General features: G+C 45.8%; 1 protein-coding gene across 2 annotated transcripts in view; it reads right to left on the bottom strand.

The window, feature by feature from the left end:
- LOC140429187 (cadherin-related family member 2-like) overlaps window positions 1-21,417 on the bottom strand; it is a 313,290-nt gene that overhangs the window by 37,980 nt on the left and 253,893 nt on the right. For both annotated transcript variants that reach the window (XM_072515860.1, XM_072515861.1), the window contains 3 exons: window positions 20,939-21,027; window positions 18,177-18,257; window positions 5,552-5,617 (listed from right to left, as the gene is read on the bottom strand). In XM_072515860.1, coding sequence (XP_072371961.1) covers window positions 5,552-5,617; window positions 18,177-18,257; window positions 20,939-21,027 — 236 coding nt within the window. The remainder of the gene's footprint in view (window positions 1-5,551; window positions 5,618-18,176; window positions 18,258-20,938; window positions 21,028-21,417) is intronic.

Genomic DNA, 21,417 nt, shown 5'->3' with positions numbered 1-21,417 from the left:
TGACCCTCTGATCGGTGAGGGGCTAGCAGCTGCGCCACCCAAAACACAAAATAAACGGCCGGAGAATTGCCGGGTTGCGCCCTACAACATTTTGCCGGCTGCGCGTGGACCAGAGCTGCCAGACATGCCCCCTTGGACACACCCTCGCCACCCCTGGGCCACCCCCTGCCAGTCACCCCAGCTGGGGCCGAAGCCCCCCCCCGGTCAGCTGCACAGCTCCCCTCCGGCTGAGGTGCCGCTGGACACAGTCCGCAGCCACCAAGCCAGGTTCACGAAAACTGAGAGCACAAGTGAACCACTCCGTCGGGAAATCGGCCCATCGGGGGCGGAGCATTGGGGGAGGGCCTTCAGGTAACATCCTGAGGCCGTCCCAACAGCATGCGGCGTACTCCTCGATGACGCTGTTTTGGAGGGAGCGGGGCACCCGAAAACAGGCGCTGCCCCTGATTCGGTCGTAAACAGGGATTCTCCGTCCGTCGCCGATTATGATATCAATGTCAGGCAATGGAGAATCCTGCTCCCAGATATCTTTGTCTTTCTTATATTCTGGTAGCTTTTCTTGGAAATTATTAAACGATCCTCTCTATCTTCTTTTGGAGGGTCCTTTGCATAGCAGATGATAAAAGTACATTTCATGGTACAGGGTAGCTTCATGACAGGTAATCAGAGGTCAACAGGCAAATTGTAGCCATTTACAGGAAAGTATAAATGTCTTACTTAACTGTACAAATGTTTCAGATCAAGAAAGATGAGTCTGCTCAGCCAACATTAATTATACATAGGGTGTGTTTAGCTCATACTAAAGACGCACGTGAAACAAATGATCTTGCGACCAAGGGAGTACATCAAGTTAATGCTCCAGAAGCTAAGGCCTGCATCCTTGAACAAAAACAATAGACTCAACCATGCATTTGACACGAACAGGGAGAGAAGAAGTAAGGCTTGTATTCATAATGCATCTTTCATGATCACAGGATGTTCCAAAGCACTTTATGGTCAATTATTGAAGTGTAGTCACTGGTGTAATGTGGTAAAGCCAGCAGCCAGAGATAAGAATATTGTGAAGGCAACGGAGGTCTCAGCTGTCTCCCAATGAGAGTCAATCAGAGGCCAGTAGGTCTTCTGTACTTACCAGCACCACTGGGCAAGTGGTGGCTGCTGCCGGTAGTGCACCCACCTGAGGTCCTGGATTAAGGGGGATCTCAGGCACAGATAAGTATTGATGGGAAATGGCCTGCTGAGTGCCTTTGAACGAGGGACTATCCCTGAGAACCCACAAGCTCTCCACATGGCGAGCTCCCACTTGCCACGGGATGGATGCTAATGACGGTGGAAAGCCATCAGATCTGCCGACAGGCTCCACGGCCACATTAGAATGCATCATGAATGGCTCTACATAACCCAAAGCATCTTCATCAATGAAAGAAAAGTGACAATAATGAGGAGTGAGATAATGACCAGATAATCTGTTTCAGTGTTGTTTATTAAAAATATTTTTGTTCAAACTAGATTTTCATTATAACAAAAACAACCACAATACAACAAATCCCAACACAGTATTATACCAGAACCACCCCCACCCAACCCCGCCCCCTGTCCACACTCCCCTCCCCCTGTAGAGAAAACAAAACCTTAACAGAAAGACAAACACGCCCCCCCCCCCCCAAATCAGTCCCCTAAATAAAGAGATGAAGGGCTGCCAGCTCGAGTAGAACCCTTCCACCGATCCCCTCATGGTGTACTCAATCTTTTCAAAGTGCAAAAATGCCATCAGGTCTCCTGACCAAGCCGAGGCCTTAGGCGGCATCAGGGACCTCCACTGAAGCAGAACTCACCTCCAGGCTATTGGTGAGGCGAAGGCTAGGACATCTTCCTTTGTCCCCATGTGCAGCACTGGCAAGTCTGAAACTCCAAAATGGCTACCAATGGGCATTAATGGGGCATGTTCCATCGGTAAGCCCCAAATCCCCGACATCCTATCAAAAAAGGAGACCCCGAGACTTAACAAGCTTGGGGCAAGACCAAAACATGTGCATGTGATTCGCCGGCTCCTAGAGCACCACTAACCTATCCTTCACCCCCAAGAAGAACCCACTCATACGCGCCCTAGTCGAGTGCGTCCTGTGCACCACTTTGAACTGGATCAGGCTTAATCTTGCACATGAGGAGGTGAAGTTGACCTGTGAAGTGCCTCACTCAATAACTGCCCTCTCCCAAGACCAAGCCCAGCTCCCCCTCCCCCTTACTCTTTACTTCCTCCAACGATGCCTGCAAAATCTTCAACATCTGCCACGAGACCTCCAAAATCTTACCCTCCCCTAACTCGGCCAAGGACAGGGCCCTGTCCATAAGCAAAGGTGACGGCACCAGGGGAAATGCTGTTTTAGTCTTGTTGATTGAGGGATGTACATTGACCAGGACACTGAGGAGAATTCCTGTGGTCTTCTTCAAATAGTGCCAGAAGATCTTATGTCCACCTGAGGGAGCAGATGGGATCTTACTTTCAATGTCTTGGCTGACAGACGGCACCTCCGACAGTGCAGGATGATGGTTACAAAGGTTCGGGAACGTTGCTAACGATGCACACACATCCTGAGCTGCTCAATAAACTATGAACCCAATGCCGTTAATCTGTCTGTTATCCAGGCATTTAACCCAAAAATAACTTAATCAATTACAACAAAATCCAACCCTAATTTCTTCTATAATTAATGTTCAGTGAGGATTAATGCTGGCTTACAGTGATACAGCGAATTGCCAGTAACTGCTCAATAATGATTTGTTTGTAAAAATTATAGAATCTTTACAGTGCAGAGCAAGGCCATTCAGCCCATCGAGTCTGCTCTGGCCCACCGAAAGAGCACCCTACCTAGGCCCACTTCCCTGCCCTATCCCATAACCCCACCAAACCTTTGGACACCAAGGGGCAATTTAGTATGGCTAATCCTAACCTGCAAATCTTTAGACTGGGAGGAAACTGGAGCACCTGGAGGAAACCCATGCAGACACGGGGTGAATGTGGAAACTCTACACAGTCACCCAAGGTCGGAATCGAACTCGGGGCCCCTGGTGCTGTGAGGCAGCAGTGCTAAGCACTGTGCCACCGTACTGTCCATAGATGTTCGATGACATTAGCTGAAAAAAGATCCTCTGGCAGTGACACTGATATTCAGTCACATCCAATAATCCTTCCAATCTGATTGGAATGCGCTCATATTTAATAGAGACAGAAATCACTGTAAATCATCAGAGCCGGGGAAAGCGCCAAACTCACATTTAGTTACTTAATCACAAAACCAAAGGCTCAACTCTTTTAACCATCAATCATTTAGATGAGGAAAAAGCATATTTAGCAAACTTCCATTTTCATTTTTAATGTGACATATGCTTAGGCAATAAAAGATGCATTGGAAGAAACAAAAAACACAGAGTAGGACCCAGTTTTTAAAAAGATCAATAAATTGCAATAAAAGACCAGAAGCTTCACTTTCTTCTCTGCTGCACCTGAACAGCTGGGCAAAATGTGAAGAGATTCCCTAAAGGATTGCATTTGAAGGATGCTTACCCACAAGGGTTAGGGATGGTGACCAGTTTTAAGGATTCATTAGCCAGAGGATTTGGCGGATGAGTGTAAAGAATATCTAGGGTAACAGAGGTGCAACCTCTTGCAGATTACCACCTATTGCCCTTTCCTCAGCTGATGAATTAGGACTCTTCCATGTTGAACACCACTTGGGAGAAAACCCGGACAGTGAAAAGTGCACAGAATGTGCTCTGACTGGGGGACTGCAATATCCATCACCAAGAGTGGCTTGCTAACACAGCTACTGACCTAGCTAGCCGTCCCTAAAGGTCATACCGTCTAGACAAGCTGGCCATCCATAAAGGTCATTACGGCCCGACAGGGCCTTAGGCAGGCGGCGAGTGACCAAAAATAGGGAAAAGTGACTTGTCCTCACTAACCTGAGGGAGAATTCAGAATGTCCAAATTACCTAACAGCATGTCTTTCAGGATTAGTGGGAGGAAACCGGAGCACCCGGTGGAAACCCAGGCAGCCACGGGGGGAACATACAGACTCTGCACAGACAGTGACCCAAGCTGGGATTTGAACCTGGGACCCTGGTGCTGTGAAGCCACAGTGCTACCCGCTGTGCTACTGTGCCGCCAAAGGAAATCCCTCCATACCCAATCACAGACTAGTTCCGTTTCCAAGAAATGTTCTGGTAAGAACAGAATTTTAAAATGGAGCGGAACAGGTTACTCTGGAAATATATCGCTGTTCCTTCACTGTGACTGTGTCAAAACTCTGGCGTTCCCTCCTTAACAGCACTGTGGGGGTACCTACACCACGTGGATCGCAACATTTCAAGAAGGCAGTTCACCACCACCTTCTCGAGGGCAATTAGGGATGGGCAATAAACGTTGGCCATAGTAGCTGTGCCCAGATCTCATGGAAAAACTAAAAGAAATTTCAGCACACGCCAGTAGATTAAAAACAGCACCAGACCTGTATTGATCTTTAAATAGTGTTGGCGGAGGATCCTAACCCTGCTAAACATGTGTTCCGCACTTGTATCGGATTGCATTTGTGTCAGATCAGTGTGACATATGATCAATGCAAAAGGCAAGGCTGAAGTCTTTGCAACCAGCCAGATGTGCCGAGTGGATAATTAATTTTCACTTCTTCCTGAGCTCATAGCATCACATACTTCAGCCAATTTTATTCACTCCACAAGATACCAAAGAATAGGTGAGTGTGCACTGGACACAGCAAAGGTCATGGGTCCTGACAACATGACGTTTGCAGTGATGACCACTTGTGCTCCAGAACGAGCTGTGCCTCTAGTCAAGCTGTTCCAGTGCAGCTACATCACTGGCATCTACCTGGCACTGGAAAGTTGCCCAGGGTTGTGCTGTCCACACACAAAAAAAAACCAAGACAAATACAATCTGGCCAATTATCAGCTCATTACTCTGAATTATCAACAGTTGTGAAGGTATTGTCGGCAGGGCTGTCAAGCAGCACTTACTGAACAATAACCGGCTCAGCTGTTCCTAGCTTGGGTTCGATCAGACTTTACAGAATCAGGATCAAGTCCTAATCCTGCTCCATGTTTTAATTTTATGTTGAATGCTGCTGTTTCTGAAAAGAACATAAACCACATCGTTGGCATGGCGAACAATGTAAAATTTCGCACTAATTAAGACCACACTGTTTAACAATTGAACAAGAGTTTTATTTGCTTATTGCCAAAGTAAAATGCAAACCAAATGTTATCCTGGTCCTGCTTGATTACACATGGTGATGAAATAAGTGCTTAATGCCTCGTCAAATAGTTCCACAATTTTACCAAAGCCCAAAGCTTTATTTCCCTCCAGTTCTAATTTTATTGGCTCAGATTTAGACATGTACCTCACCAGCTGTAATCCTAAAGGGAATTTATGAAAACAAAACTCCTTCTTGACTGTAAGTCTTCTTCAAAGAGCTGTATATGAAGCTGACCTTAATTGCATTAAAGGTAATTCTAATTAACAAATTTTAAAACTTACCCTCTAACTACATCCGGATCTACAGCGGTACCATTGCCACAAATGAAGTACACATCCATCAGGGTCCTTAAGAAAGAAAGAGTTACATTTATATAGTGCCTTTGGCAACCTCAGGACATCCCAAAGCATTATAGAGCCAATATACGCGTTATCACTATGTTATAACAAACATAGGAGCCAGCGGGCACACAGCAAACCTTCACAAACATAACGACCAGGTCATCTGTTTTTGTGACCTTGATATTGAGTCATAGGTTTAAGGACTTGGCTGGAAGGCAACACCTCTGCCCTGCTCTGGACTGTCAGTGCAGATGATTGTGTTCATGTCTCTGCAGTGGAATTTGAACAGACAACCTCGGACTCCGAGGTGAGAGTTCGGCCAGCTGAGTCACAGCTGAATGGATGGATGGCTGCGACGAGGGGCGAAAGATGTAAACAAAAGGTGACAAGTTAAGAAACATGATTCTCAGGACGTGGGACACGTGCCCCACACTGCGACCACACAAATATCTTTTTGCCCTCCTAATTACAAAAACATCTGTTTTTCATTTCAATTCACAGAATAGATTTGGTCATGTCTCATTTTACATATAAAAAGCAGGAAGCGGCGTTCAATAACACAAAACAAGAAGCAGTTTTCCAACATCCATGCCAGCCTCACAACGTGGTTTAGAGAAAACTTTACCAATGAAAACGTTACGTGGGTTAAGTATCTTTCAACAAATCGTTTTTTGCCTGAAGCATGTCTTATTAATTAACAGGCATTTAATTTTACCAGTTCCCTAGTGAAGGGTCATAAAAAAGCAAAGGAAGGCAGACAGGGTGTAGAGTACCTGTTGCCTTCCTGTTGCCATGGTATTTTATAACTGATGGAGAAGGTGGAGGGCAGTTGTCCTACGCAGAGGCCAAATGAGCCACTTCAGCTGCCAATTATCGGCCTCTACTGTAGTGATATGCATTACTGTATATACACAAGGGGTTAATGTAAATACACTACAACTAAGTAACCACGAAAAGGAGCACCAGAGATGTATATACACAAACAGGAAGTCAGCACACTCTTCACAGGAACGGCAGCTGCTGAGCAGGATACAGACAGGCAGCTCAGATGTAACATAGTATAAGCGCTGGAGAGTGAATGAACTCTTAGAAATAAAGCATCTACTTCAACTGTAAGACTACGAGCTTTATTCAGATACAAGGAATAATACATGGTACCAGGAAACTTCAGAACGCTTACTAGAAGGTTACACAAGATGCTGACAAAGCAACATCGAAAACAGAAGAAAACCCGTATGTGGGGAGACTTCGCTGAGTCGATGAAACTCGTTGGAACTCCACCGCAGCTGAAAACAACCGGTAATTTAAGTCATAGATGGAAAATCTTTAAACAAACGTTCGAACTGTATATCGTAGCTAATGAGTTGAGCACGGCCTCAGATGAAATGAAAATAGCACTTCTACTAGCAGGACATGAAGCTAGAGAAATCTATAACTTCTTTAATTACTTGAAAGGTGAAGGCAACACCAAATTAGAAGTAAAACTTTAAAAAATTGAAGATTACTGTAACACCTGTAACAATGTTGCTTTAAGACATTCAATGCTCAGAGACCAAATTGCACAGGGAATGAGTGTTGCGAAACTCAAACAATCATCAGAACAGAAAGGTTTATGCTGGAAATCATGATTGACAAGTGCAGATCACAAGAAAAAAACAACTTAAAGTTTTTAACAAGAAAAAACGGCAAAAAAGTTCTTTTCCACGGGTCTGAAGAAGTAAAAATGGTGTCTGAGCACATTTTAAACTGCCGGGGAACAAAAGACGCAAATCTGGATCTGCGCATGCGCAGGAAACCGCAGCCGCGCATGCGCAATTGAAAAAAGATGTTTTTACGCAGATCGTTCTGTGCATGCAGAGTTGAACAAAAAGAGCACACAGCTCGAAGAGGGATTGCATGCGCAGTTTACGAAAAAGCGCACAGTAAAGGAAAATTGATTTGCGCATGGACAACTCAGACCACACCCACTTAAAGGGGAAATGCCCGAAAAACACAAACAAGACTCTTAAAGGCACAAAACCAACAAATTTAACCTCAAAAGGCACAACAATGCCTTAACTTCTACCAGCAGTTGAACATAACTTTCGCAGCACTCTGGAACAAGCAATTTGCACCACCCAAAGTGAAGAGCACCATGACAACTCCGAAACCAAAGAAGATGATTTGTCCCTTGAACATGAAGAGGACAATAACAAATCTGAGACAAATAAAGATGATTTGTTTATCGAAGAATACTACTCAGACATGGCGGAGTTATTCGGATATGATGATCAGTGCCATGATTGAAAAGCTCAACATGACTCTACTCATGGTAGATGAATCCAATACCATGATGCAATGGCAGATCGTCGATACATTGGATGACAGCACCTGTCAAATACCCAAGAAGAAAACAATGCCACACAGCGAGTACTGAACAACTCTGTTGAGAGAGCATAGGTCGACTCCACAGAGAGAATACTGCATAACTCCACACAGAGAGCGATGAAAGACTCCACAGAGAGAGCGACACATGCCTCCAAAGAGATCTCGTTGACAGACTCCAAAATGGAAGCAACTAAAGACTCCAGAGCGAAGTCCATGCATGAACAAGACCATGAAGGTCTATCAAACTTATCTGAGCAACCAGCAGCAGACTATGAAAGTCTACCAAGCTCACGTGAACAACAAAATGACTATGTAAGTCTACCCAGCTTATTTGAGCCACCAGAAGAAGACTATGAAAGTCTATCCAGCTTATTTAACCAACAAGAAGGCACTGAATGTCTACCCACTGTATGTGGGACAAGTGACGAAGAAATCACAATTCCCATACAAGATGTGCAAGATCACAGCGAGACTGACAGATCTCAGATCGTATGTACAGAAGCACTCAACAATCATAGTGAAACTACTCTTGAGTCCAGTGAGACCATGTCAATTAAAACCTCATCTACTCTTAACTACCCACAAGAAAATGAAATCTTGAAGATTTTGACTCCAGAAGAGGAGCACCAAGAAACCAAAGATAATTCAAATGAACCTGAAATGACACTAAAAGAGGAGCACCAAGAAATCAATGATGATTCAAGGGAACCTGAAATGACTCCAGAAGAGGAGCACCAAGGAATCAAAGAGGAATCACATCAATCGCAAAGGAGTGATGTCACAAAGATCAATACAACATCAGATCATTCTCACAATCCTCAAGAAGATATGCTCAATGTAGCAGATACCACAAAGGACACTGACACAAATAACTTTGAGAATGACTCGAATTATCCACACAGAACAGTCATTGAGCGCAACAAGAACAACAAAAACCATAAGAAGCACAACAGAAACAAGAACAACATCAGCAGCAACAAAAACAACAAGAAGCACAACAAGAACAACAACAAAAACTACAAGCACAACAACAAAAACAACAACAAGAAGCATAACAAAGGCAATAACAGCAACAACAAGCACGACAAAAACACCAAGAACAACAACGGAAACAACAAAGACAGAAACAACAAAAACAACAACAATGAAACAACAACTTGTGCGACATGGTAGAACTCTGCACATGAAGGACAATGTAACAGCACAGCTCAAAACAATGGCAAGAGTACAAACATACCATGGCATGACAACAAATCTCACAAATTCACATTTGCTCCATTACAAACAAGCAAATCAGCTTTCAAGACAGATGACATACAGAATCAATACCGCAAACACAGAAAGATTTCCAGGTCAGACAACAAAGATGACATACAGAATCAATACCGCAAGCACAGGAAAAAGTCCAGGTCAGACAACAAAGATGACATCCAGAATCGATACCGCAAGCACAGGAAAAAGTCCAGGTCAGACAACAATACAGAATCGCTACCACAAGCATAGAAAAAAAAGTCTAAATCAGACAACAAAGTGATTCGCCCATTCGAGCACCTCATGATGACTTCTTGGTTACTTAAACACAAGAAACCTGATGACGTTCACAAAGAAATGTCAACATCAACATCACCACTTCAACAACAGAAGAAGAAAGCAACTCAACCGAACAAATTCATAAAGTTTGGACTCATAATTTTTTTTATTAAGATTGGATTCATAAATATTAATTGGCATTGTATAATCATCAATATCATCACAACTTGTACATATCATCATTTATCTACCTGTTTTGTACACTTTTCTTGAACAAAGTACAGGAAATATGTAAAAAGAAAAAAGGGGGGATGTAGTGATATGCATCACTGTATATACACATGTGGTTAATGTAAATACACTACAGCTAAGTAACCACTAGAGGGAGCACCAGAGATGTATATATACATAGACAAACAGGAAGTCAGGAGACTCTTCACAGGAACAGCAGCTGGTGATCAAGACACAGACAGGCAGCTCAGATAAGCGCTGGAGAGAGAATGAACTCATAGAAATAAAGCATCTACTTCAACTGTAAGACTATGAGCTTTATTCAGACACAAGGAATAATACATCTACCTGGCTAGCAGCCTCCTGCAGGCTTGGGGTAGAGGGTTGGTGGGGGACTCCTAGTCTGATATCTGCAGCTCACAAAGAGCCCCTAGCAACAATAGCCACACTTGTGGCAACTTTCCTGTTGCCCTCATTAACCCACTCTCCCCCTTCCCAGGGCATGCCTGACTGGCCATGGTAACCCACATCCCACTTGCTGGTTGGCAGGGCAATTTGTTACACTTATGTCTTATCTGCTAGGTGTACTCCCAACACTGGCCACCACTACCAATGGTGCTGCTGAGCTGCTAACCATTGGATTGGACTCATCCTCAATGGGATGGGAGTGCTGATGGCAATTAATTAGTTGTCAGTCAGCTCAACAGGGCTGGCCTCCCACCACGCCGACAAAAGGTCAACAAGAGACAGTGGAATTGCAATCTGGGAACCACCCTATCCCACCACCAGACAGGCCCACAGTTTGTCATAACTAATAGAAAATAAGCAATTTGTAAACTATGCACTGGAAATATTATTTATTTTGTGTTCTGTTTTGCATTAAAGATGAAAATGACTTTGATGTCACATTGGAGTCGGCCTTCCTCCTTTAAAAAAACAAAATCCAATTAAGGGGCAATTTAGCGTGGCCAATCCGCCCAGCCTGCATATCTTTGGGTTGGGGGGATGAGACCCACGCATACATGGGGAGAATGTGCAAACTCCACACAGACAGTGAACCGGGGCAGGGTTCGAACGTGGATCCTCAGCACCGTGAGGCAGCAGTGCTAACCACTGCATCTTCGGCCTTCCTCTCCTGGCACTGACTAAGTGCAAAATGCAAAAGTGCATGGCCAAACAGCATGAATTTCCTATTAGATATAGCATAAATATTACCAGATCCAGATGACGGGAGGGGCACCGTGGCTACAAGCTACATTCTTGTCCTGATATCCCAATGTAAGTGAGGGAGGGATGTATAGTGAGTAGTAATGGGCGGCAAGGTAGCACAGTGGGTAGCACTGTTGCTTAAGAGCACCAGGATCCGCGGTTCGATTTGCGGCTTGGGTCACTGTCTGTATCTGTGTGGGTTTCCTCCGATTGCTCCGGTTTCCTCCCACAAGTCCCAAAAGACGTGCTAGTAGGTGAATTGGACATTCTGAATTCTCCCTCAGTCTACCCGAACAGGCGCCGGAATGTGGCGACTAGGGGATTTTCACAGTAACTTCATTGCAGTGTTAATGTAAGCCTACTTGTGACAATAATACAGATTATAAGATTATGATTATTATAGTAGAAATCTGCATGTGGTTTGAATATTATGAAGGTTGATCATTGGAATATTGATTTTTACTCTTGGCCAGGAGCTCTCTATGCTAAGCTATGCAAGTTGGATCAAGGTATAGGGAATAGGTCAAATAATGATGGTGTGAGAAGTCAGGGAATGGGAACATAAATGGTCCACAAATTTCTATCAGATCATTGGTTGTCGTAAAATCAACAGCTGGGTCAGCATTAAATACTGGGCTTTCTACCGATATTGATCAAGAGAGGTTCAGAGGGCCTGCCACTGGCAGTCAGTGACACTTCCTTGTCATGATAAGCCATACTGGTCCTGAATATGTTCCTGTGGGCAATGTGCCCCCTCTCCTAGATTGGAGGCATATTGACATCTGTTAACCTTTCTAACAAATGGGTCTGTAATGTTGGACAAGGATTTCAAAAACATTGAAGAACATCTTCTAGCACAGCTCCTGATGAAGTGCCTAAACTTTCTCATTTCTTTTATTCAAATGTGACTGAAGAGTCTCTGCTGTGTAAAAGCATCGATTTTGTAGATTTTTTAAAAACGAAGAGGCAATAATGAAGTGGACACGAGGGAGCAGTGTGAAACTATGGTGAATATTAGCGAACGAAAAGAGGTGAGGGACTCAATAATATATTTCACTGCGTAATGAGATGAATAACAATCCACCATTGATACGGAAATGTTTATTTCTGATCAGTGCTCCTCGCTGCACCAGAGAGTCATTTTCTCTTTGCTAATCAGAACAGAATCCAAAAGATAAAGGACAGGAAGAAGCCACAAAGTACTTGTGCTGCTTCCTGCTGTTTATTATATATGTCAACAGAGATGAGGGGCAGGAGGTGCAGTTATAGGGACATGGTGGCATAGTGGTAATGTCAATTAACTAGTACGGGCGCATGCTCTGAGGACACTGGTTCAAATCCCACCACGGCAGTGGGCATTATTTAAATTCAATTAATTAATCTGGAATATAAAACTAGTTTTGAAACTATTATTGATTTTCGCAAAAACTTATCTGGTTAACCAGTGCCCTTTCGGGAAGGAAATCTGCCATCCTTAACCAGTCGGCCGATATGTGACTGTTATGCAAGGGAGATATTAGGAAATTGGGTCCAAAAATGGGATTGATGATAAAGCAGATAATTTGGGGGTTCAGCAGGCTGAGGAAAAAAACAGCTAGCACGGAGTTAGAGGTATACGCCCACACCTGACATGAATTACATTGTTCCATTCAGACTTGAACACATTAGTGTGAATACGCAGGATGGCCCTGTTCAGCAAGGGTGAGACACTCGAGATCCATTGTCCTTCAGGACACTCCTGTCTGACCAGCTATTAGCCCATTACAGAGTCTGCTGGCCTCTTTGTCCTTCAATGGGAGGTTTGTGCATACCAAGAGCATGGCTCTGCTTTTTTGTATAAATGGGAGTGGAAAACCAAACAGCCAAGATAATGCTGATGGGTTCAAATCTGAGCACCCCAGGAAAAAACCTTTGTTTAATAGGCTTGGCGAAGCTCAGAGAAAGATTCCTGTTTTGAACATGTTCAGGGAGAAGGCTTTGGAAATCGACCTAGATGGTCATGAAAGTTGCCACCGAGAAAAGCTTTGGAAAAAGGGTTCAGAAGTAATGTCCCTATCAGGACAAAAATTGTTTCGTAAATGCAAGTATTGCCAGGGAGAGATAGAGGCGGGTCTGTGGGCGGATGCCCTAAGCAGGGTTAATACATCCTCATCATGTGCCAGGCTTAGCCTGATACAGTTCAAGGTAGTCCACTGGGCACACATGATGGTGGCCCGGATGAGCAAGTCTTTTGGGGTAGAGGATAGGTTTTATGGTCGAAGTGTGTGAAGATCATGATGGAGGTGGAAATTTTGCGATACCATGTTTATGTCGCTGTTATTGTTATGATTATAAAAATTGCAAATACCTCAACAAAAATATTTTTTAAAAAGGTCAAGAGACTGCATGTATTCTGTTATTGTTCGGGTTGAAGTTTAAATGTTTAAATATTGTTTTCTTTTCTTTTAATAAAGTTTGTTTATAATATAACCAAGCCCTATTTCTTATATTATCACTCCTGAAACAAATCGATCTTTTTTGCACCGTCTTAAAACTTTAAAAAGTTATGGTCCTGGTTCAGTCTGTTAGTCACTTTTGAGAGCTGACCAGGCATCTGTAACAGTGACTCCAGACCCATGGCAATGCAGTTGACTCTTAACTACCCTCCAAATGGACCAGCAAGCTATTCAGTTCAATGGCAATTCGGGTTGGGCAACAAATGCTTCCCTTGCCAGCAATCCCCACGCCCCGTGAAAAAATAAAAACAAATGCTCATGCGGAATATGGCTGGATACCGTATACAAAAGTCTTTGTGCCTCAAGAAGATGATATTAAAAGGGCTGTAAAATGGAGTCAAGTTGTAGGTGAAGAAAGAGCTGAATGAAGAATAACAGTGAGCGAAAGGGAAGTATGTGCTGGTTAGGTTGGGGTTACCAACCCTTCAAATTAACCTGAAGTATTCAGGAAATAAAGAATGATCTTCAGGACGTTGTTGTGAGCAACCCAGCAGAAAACTCATAAGAGCATTAAGAATTGTGTGGGGGTTTTCTCACACCTTTGCTTATTAACAGTTATAATATCGGATGCGGCTGTTTGACGGGAAGTCACGAATCAGCTAATTGGGAAATTAATTTCTATTCATTTTCCAATTCATGCAGTAAGAAGGTACACTTCCTGCAGGTGACCAATTGCTGGAGTTTGTGATGGGGGCGGGGCAGTTAGAGGCTGGAGGTCATGTGATAACAGCTCCGGGAAGATATTCAACTGGGGTTGGCAAGCCTAAGTTAAACTGAAATGTTTCCCTTTTTATTCTAGGCGGCACAATGCAGAGGGAGGGGCTAGTTCCTACACTGTGTTAGGAAAAGCATTGCTAGCGGTTCAGGTGAGGGACAGAGGAATGGCTGCAAATGCTGACAAGAAGGTTGTCATTTTCCTTGGCAATTTTAAAGTACACTGCAACTCCTGCCAACGCAAATGGCCACTCTGCACATGCGCACTGTGCCACTCATGCTTGGAATGCCAATGGCCATCATTCCTCTGCGACCAACCCGCCAGTGTACCGCTGCAAATGCAGGAATAGTTCATCCCTTTCTCTTTAACACTGATTGTTTTGGGGATTCATTTTGGGATGAAGCACCAACCTAATAAACATATAAAAATAGAAAATAGGAGCAGGGAGAGGCCATTCGGCCCCTCTAGCCTGTTCCGCCATTCATTACGATCAGGCTGATCATCCAACTCAATAGCCCAATCCCGCTTTCTCTCCCTTATCCTTTGATCCCCTTCGCCCCAAGTGCTATATCTAACAGGAGATATTGAGTTAAAATCTCAGTGCTGCCGCTATCGAGAATGTACTAACTATCAGCAAACCTTAAATCTCATTTGATAACAGTTATGAAAACCTTTGTGTAAAGAGTTAATCCGCAGAATTTTATTTTAACACATTGGAATCTATTCATTAGTGTCTTCATCTCTCAACATTGGAACCCAGAGAGGGTAAATGTAGTATGATAGATGCTGGCTTTAACAAGGCTTATTTAATAACCAGATTGTCAGATAGCCAGGGAATTCTGCCAAGACTATTAGCTTGCTTTGTCTATGAGCTTGCCATTAGCTACAGGCCCGTGAGTTTCAGCTCCCAGTTGGACACAAATTTAAACAACTCTGTACAAACCCTGGATCATGCGAAATGGTGAAAACACCACTAGCGGCCCCATTTCTAGTCCTGGGGCCACTGCCGGTCGACTCCTTCACTCATTATGACGCTCATGTGACTGCGCATGCCTGGCATTGGTTGCGGCGTTGACAGCAAATGCAGCCTTTTAAGCAAGGCGTATCGTTAAGTGGTGGGATTTAGGTGGTGGCACAGTATTGAGCAAGCCCTCCATTGGTAAATGTAAAACATTAACAGCATTCTGCCACAAGTACAGATGGGGGTAGGTCACTGTCTAAGACCGAGAGGATGGGAATTATACAGAAACTCTCGGGCTGTATGGTTCACATTGACTATATACGGTGAATATTAGATGTATCGCAATTGTACTGAAGCACTTCAGAGTGCAACTTGGTCTATATGGAAAACCTAAATATCATTGCAGGTCCTGTGAGGGCACTTTAGAAATGTTGTAATAATAATAATAATAATTGTTTATTGTCACAAGTAGGCTTCAGTGAAGTTATTATGAAAAGCCCCTAGTCGCAACATTCCGGCGCCTATTCGGGGAGGCCGGTATGAGAATTGAACCCGTGCCACTGGCCTTGTTCTGCATTGCAAGTCAGCTGTTTAGCTAAACCAGCCAATCATTTTTTAAATGTTCTTTTAGATATTTTACAAATAAAGTATATTTTTGCAACCAAAAATAAATAAGGAGGGAAAAGCTGAAAAATAAAAATATTTCTTGACAATGCCAGCCTTCCTCTTGAGAAGATAGAGCTAAAAGGCAGGTCTGGGATCAATGGTAGCAGCTTTTACCTGGGAGAACTTTGATCCTGATCTCCAGCGAACGGCGCACTGCTGGGAAAAACGTGGCAGGGAGACCAGAGAATCCTACCCCTGATGTTTATTATCATGCAGCTGATCTTGTTGCGCCCTCTTCAGGTTGACACCAGAAGAACATTGGAGGAAACTTTCACACAATCGGAGCGATTTTCCAGCTCTGTTGCGCCTAGCGCAAATCCCGCTATCTCGGGAAATACTGGGATAGCCCTGAAACGGGATTTGCACTGGGCGCCAAACATTTTGCGATGTTCCTGGGCCCTCCCAGAAAACATAAACAGTTCATGCTCAGCCGGGGGGGGACTGATACCAGTGAGGATGGGGGGGAGCTGAGCTGATGTCACCGAGGAGAGGGAGGGGAACAGCAGGCCTCCTTGATTCCTGCATGGTGTGAGCGGGTGGGGGGGGGGGGGGGGGGTGGGGGGCGGGTAATCAGGCGGGGGGGGGGGGGGGGAGGATGTTACTCTTCTGTGGTTAGGTGATGGGGGTTTTTCCCTTGTCTGCGGGGGTTGCAATGACCGTGAGGATAGGGAAGGGGGTTCATGTCACTTAACTTTGAAATTGGGGCGCCCTTTAAAAAAGGGCACCCCAATCTCTGAGGAACCGGACCTGCTGTCGTGTTTGGGCCTCGCCCCTCTCAAAGCCGGTGCAAAACACGCCTCACTCCAAACAAAGTACTAAGTGGGGGTGGACTGCGATTGGGATCAGCCAGCGGGAATTGTACAGCATTCCCCACCGGACATGACACTAGGGGGGCAATTCAACCCAAAAGGGAACAAAGTCCCAAAGTGAGCACGTTTCGCCGCATGTTTGGCACTCGCAGTGCCAAGAAACACATGGCTATTCCACATGACTCATGTTGAATAAAGGGCCTGAATGGGAACACACGGCCAAGGCCGCACATAGCCCCATTTGTGCAGTGGGAGCTCCGCTGCCGGAACTCCCCAGTGTAGCCAGCGATTGGGACTCCATTTTACAATGGCCTCTCGATCTCCAGGGCCCCCAAAATGATCACTGATCTCCCCCCAGCTCGAATGCACTATGGGAGGGTCCCCGGCTCCCCTCCCCCTCAAGACCCATGTCGGGCACCCTGGCCCGATCGCTCGCATGCGCAAAATATGACAGCTTGACAATACCAGCCTGGTACCCTGGAAGTGCCCCTGCCAGCTCACAGTTCCACCTGGGCACCTTGGCAGTGCCAGGCTGGCACCCAGTTGGCACTGCCAAGGTGCAAGGCTGGCACTGCCAGTGTGCCCAAGTGGCACTGTCAGGGTGCCCCTGTGGCACTAGCAGTGCCAGGGCACAATCCTGCCCCAATGGCATGCAGTTGGGGGCCTCCAATCCCCTGGGAGATTCCCACAAGTGCCGTTCCGTCTGGTTCCCGTTTGTGGGGACCAGTGCTGAACAGTGCTCGCCAGAGGTCTCTGAGGCGAAGGGGATGAATCCCAAAGCCTCAGGTACCTCGGGAATCTGCACATTACAGTGAGGCTCACGACGTCGCTCTAATATGGAGATTTGCCAAAAAGTGAGGGCGGGATTTACATCGCAAAGTCCCATGAAATTGTGTTGGATTTCGCAAAGCGCGGCGAGCCGGGTAGATCCCGGACGCAAGGTCTCCCGGCTTTCATCGGCCACGCTGCGCCAGGGCGAGCTGCTTTACCGGCGCAGCGTGGCATTGGATCATGCCCTTAGTCATTTTTGGGGAGCATTCGAGAGAAAAATAGGAACACAGTGTTAGCATTTATTTGAACAGCGTATTGCTCCCGTTTTTCAGGAGCCAGGCAAAGAAATGTTAACCTTATTATTTTCCTAATGTTCTCTATTTTTATGCATTCACCAAATCTGTGTAAGGAATTCATCCTGACTTGCATTAATATAACATTTGGCAGTATACTGGCACTGTTTCATATACAGACTGTCAAACACAATAAATATTTAAATAGTACACATTCTGAATTAATTCTAAACTGTGTACAAAATGTTGACTCATTTTGATGGATATTCTGCAGAAAATGGGCAGGAGCTGCCCGGAGCAAATTCCTGACCCCATAGTCAAAAGGTTCCAATAAAATGCAAACGCATAACTTCTTCCATGCCAAATGTTTTGAGGGACAGGCATATCCCAAATTCAACTAACCTCGACTGGATCTGAATTTTTATTAAAAGTATCCCAATTTAAATTGATGCAGATATTTCAGCCCCAGAGGAAGAAAATAAAGAAAGACTTTCTTGATGTCCTTATAATCTACCTACCCTCTTAAGCTAGTGTTCTTGACGGCTGGTGAAATTTTTGATACAATCACATCGGTTCCAGGCACAACAGCTTCCAAAATACTGCAACGGAACAAACATTGTTTAGATCTACGTGCAAATAATGGGTTACACTTTTCCAATTTTACAATCCCCAAATCATGTAATCCCTGACGCAATGGAATGATTATCCAGACAAGTAGTGGGTTACATTTATCAACTGTAAAAGGAACTACAACAGACGTTTCATTTCAGTGCATTAATTGTTAACAGGCAGATCTAATACATTTACTAACACTACATAAAAAGGAACATGCATTTCCATGGTGCCTGACACATCCCTGGAAAGCCTCAAAGTGTTTCATGTCAAGGAATCACTGTTGTGACACAGGTACACAAAGCCAGTCAATTTTCACACCGTGAGGTCCAGCATACAGCAATGAAATAAATAGCTGTTCATTTGTTTGGTTGAGGGCTGCATGCGAGAGTTCCCTTGGTCTTCTAATAAACAATGAATTGCCAACCCACAGCCGCCATTTAATACCTCATCCGAAAGAGTGACTCCAACAAGGCAGCACTCCCTCAGTATCGCACAGAATTGTTAGTCTGGGTTATGGGCTGAAATCCAGGACGAGACTTCCATAAACTACTGCCTACCTTAGAGGCAAGAGTGACCAGCTTTCCTTCACCCCAGCTCTCTATTTCTTTGTGTTTTATTCACGTGAATAGGGTGAATTTCTTTGACATTTTTCTCGTCGGCTTTCAGACTCGGCTTTTGACATCTGTCCTTGGCCTACTGAACCGTTCCAGTGTAAACTCAATGCAAGCTGGTGGAACTCAATTAGGTTTTTTGCAGCCTGAGTGGAATCAACATTCAGTTCAACAGACCATAGTCCTGGCACCCATTTTGTTTTCCTTTCTTTGAATGTTTCGGTTTTTCCATCGCCATTTCCTTTTGTCATTCAATCTCTCCTGTCTTTCACCCTGTCGCAGGGTGTTCCATTTGTCCTTGTTCCATCCACCCCTTGCTCAAAACCTATTATATCTCGAACTGTTTCCAGTTCTGGTGAAGGGTCACAGGTCTGAAGCATTAGCTGCGTTTCTCTCTCCATAGAAGCTGTCTGCCCTGCTGAGCATTTCTGGCATTTTCTGTTTTTATTTCAGATTCCCAGCTTCCACAGCATCCTGCTTTGCCACCATCAACATCCCCGGGTTTGTCCTATCCCTGCGGCAAGATAAAACCATAGGATGCAGGCACAATAATACGCAGTCGGGTGGAAATGTCCGTGGCAATATTGGACATATAGGGCTGGATTCTCCGCAGCCTGCCCCAAAATCGCGTTCGGCGCGCGGTGGAGAATCAGTGGGCGACAGTGGGCGCCGCCTTGTCCCGCCGGTAAGGTAGGTGATTTAATTTACGCCGGCGGGACAGGCAATTTATCGGCGGGACTTAGGCCCATCTGGGCCGGAGAATCGAGCGGGGGGACCCGCCAACCGGCGCGGCGTGAATATCCCGGATATTCGGCGGGGGCGGGAATCGCGCTGCGCTGGTTGGCGGGCCCCCCCGCTCGATTCTCCGGCCCGGATGGGCCGAAGTCACGCCGATAAATTGCCTGTCCCGCCGGCGTAAATTAAATCACCTACCTTACCGGCGGGACAAGGCGGCGTGGGCGGGCTCCGGGGCCCACCGATCCGCGGGCGGGCCTGTGCCGTGGGGGCACTCTTTCCCTTCCGCCTCCGCCACGGTCTCCACCATGGCGGAGGTGGAAGAGACTCCCTCCACTGCGCTTGCGTGGGAAACTGTCAGCGGCCGCTGACGCTCCCGCGCATGCGCCGCCCGGAGATGTCATTTCCGCGCCAGCTGGCGGGGCAACAAAGGCTGTTTCCGCCAGCTGGCTGGCGGAAATTAGTCCAGCGCAGGCCTAGCCCCTCAATGTTGGGGCTCGGCCCCCAAAGATGCGGAGCATTCCGCACCTTTGGGGCAGCGCGATGCCCGTCTGATTGACGCCCAGTGTTCCCGACCGAATCAGGCCCGGCGCAACTCCGGCGATTCTCCGGCCCCCAGAGAATCGCTCGTCCATGAAATATGCCGCGCGGCTGGGGGGCCATTGCTACAGGCCCTCCCAGCGATACTCCGATCCTGGCCGGCCGAGTTCCCGACGGCGTAGAACTAATGTGGTACGGCCGGTCGGGTCTCTCGTGCAGCGGCTGCGGAGACAGTCCGCGGCCGACCTGGTGGTGGGCGGGGGGGATCAAGCACTGGTGGGAGGGCCTTATGGGCGGCCGTGGCAGCGATCGGGCTGGTCCGAAGCAGCGTGGCCAATCGGGGGGGAGGGGCCTTATTTCTTGGCCTTGGTCCACGGTCCGAGTCCACCATGGTGCTCGGCATGGCGGCTGGAGGCCACCGCCGTGCGCATGCCCGGCCTCGGAACCGGAAGTGGGGGGGCCCGTATCCACAGCCAAAACTGCATGAATTTCCCGGGTCCCTGCTAGCCCCCTGCAGGGAGGTGAATAGCCATTTGTTTTTTGCAGGAAACTGGGGAGTGAAACACCGGGGAGTGAAACGCCGGCGTGGGGACATAGCCCCATTTTTGGAGAATCCAGCCCATGAAGTCTCCTGAATTCAGGTCTAACAAGGTCAAGGAAAGCTCTCGTAGATAGATGGTCACCCACTGTACCAGTCGTAACTGACTAATCAGTCAAGCTCCTGTAAATCCTACAAGTTATTAAACAATTTTAATAGATAGATCTGGTAACTGGCCTACCTCAGTATTTCTTTCTCATTGAGGAGCACACTTCCTGGCGGACTGTCAAAAGCTAGTTGTAGCTTACTGCTGCCATCAACAACAAAGACCTGAAGAGAGAAATTTGCATTAGCGACACATGGTAAATGATTCTTTTCCACTAATATTTATTTGACCAATCGATATAGGTATAGTAATCGGAATCTGTCGGATGCTATTAAAGTGACAGGAAATATGACTGCCAAAAACATTGTACAGAACAAGTCTCTACACCGATTGCATCAAAGTTTTTATCCAAATACTATACATTTTTTAAACGAATGTGCCATGTAGGGGTCTTGGCCTAATCTGACAATTTGGGAGTAGAATAGAAACTTAAGATTCTTTTGAATAGAAATTGGGGAAGATCTCTGCAACACAGCAAGGTGTCATTTCATCTGCTTCTATCGGTCCTTGCAAGGGGTGGGGCCTTCACCCTTTAAAATCAAGACGTAGAAGGA

This window comes from Scyliorhinus torazame, chromosome 9, assembly GCF_047496885.1.
Source record: "Scyliorhinus torazame isolate Kashiwa2021f chromosome 9, sScyTor2.1, whole genome shotgun sequence".
Classification (NCBI taxonomy): Eukaryota; Metazoa; Chordata; class Chondrichthyes; order Carcharhiniformes; family Scyliorhinidae; genus Scyliorhinus; species Scyliorhinus torazame.
The sequence above is the reverse complement of the archived record's forward strand: the minus strand, read 5'-3'. Positions and strand labels throughout refer to the sequence as shown.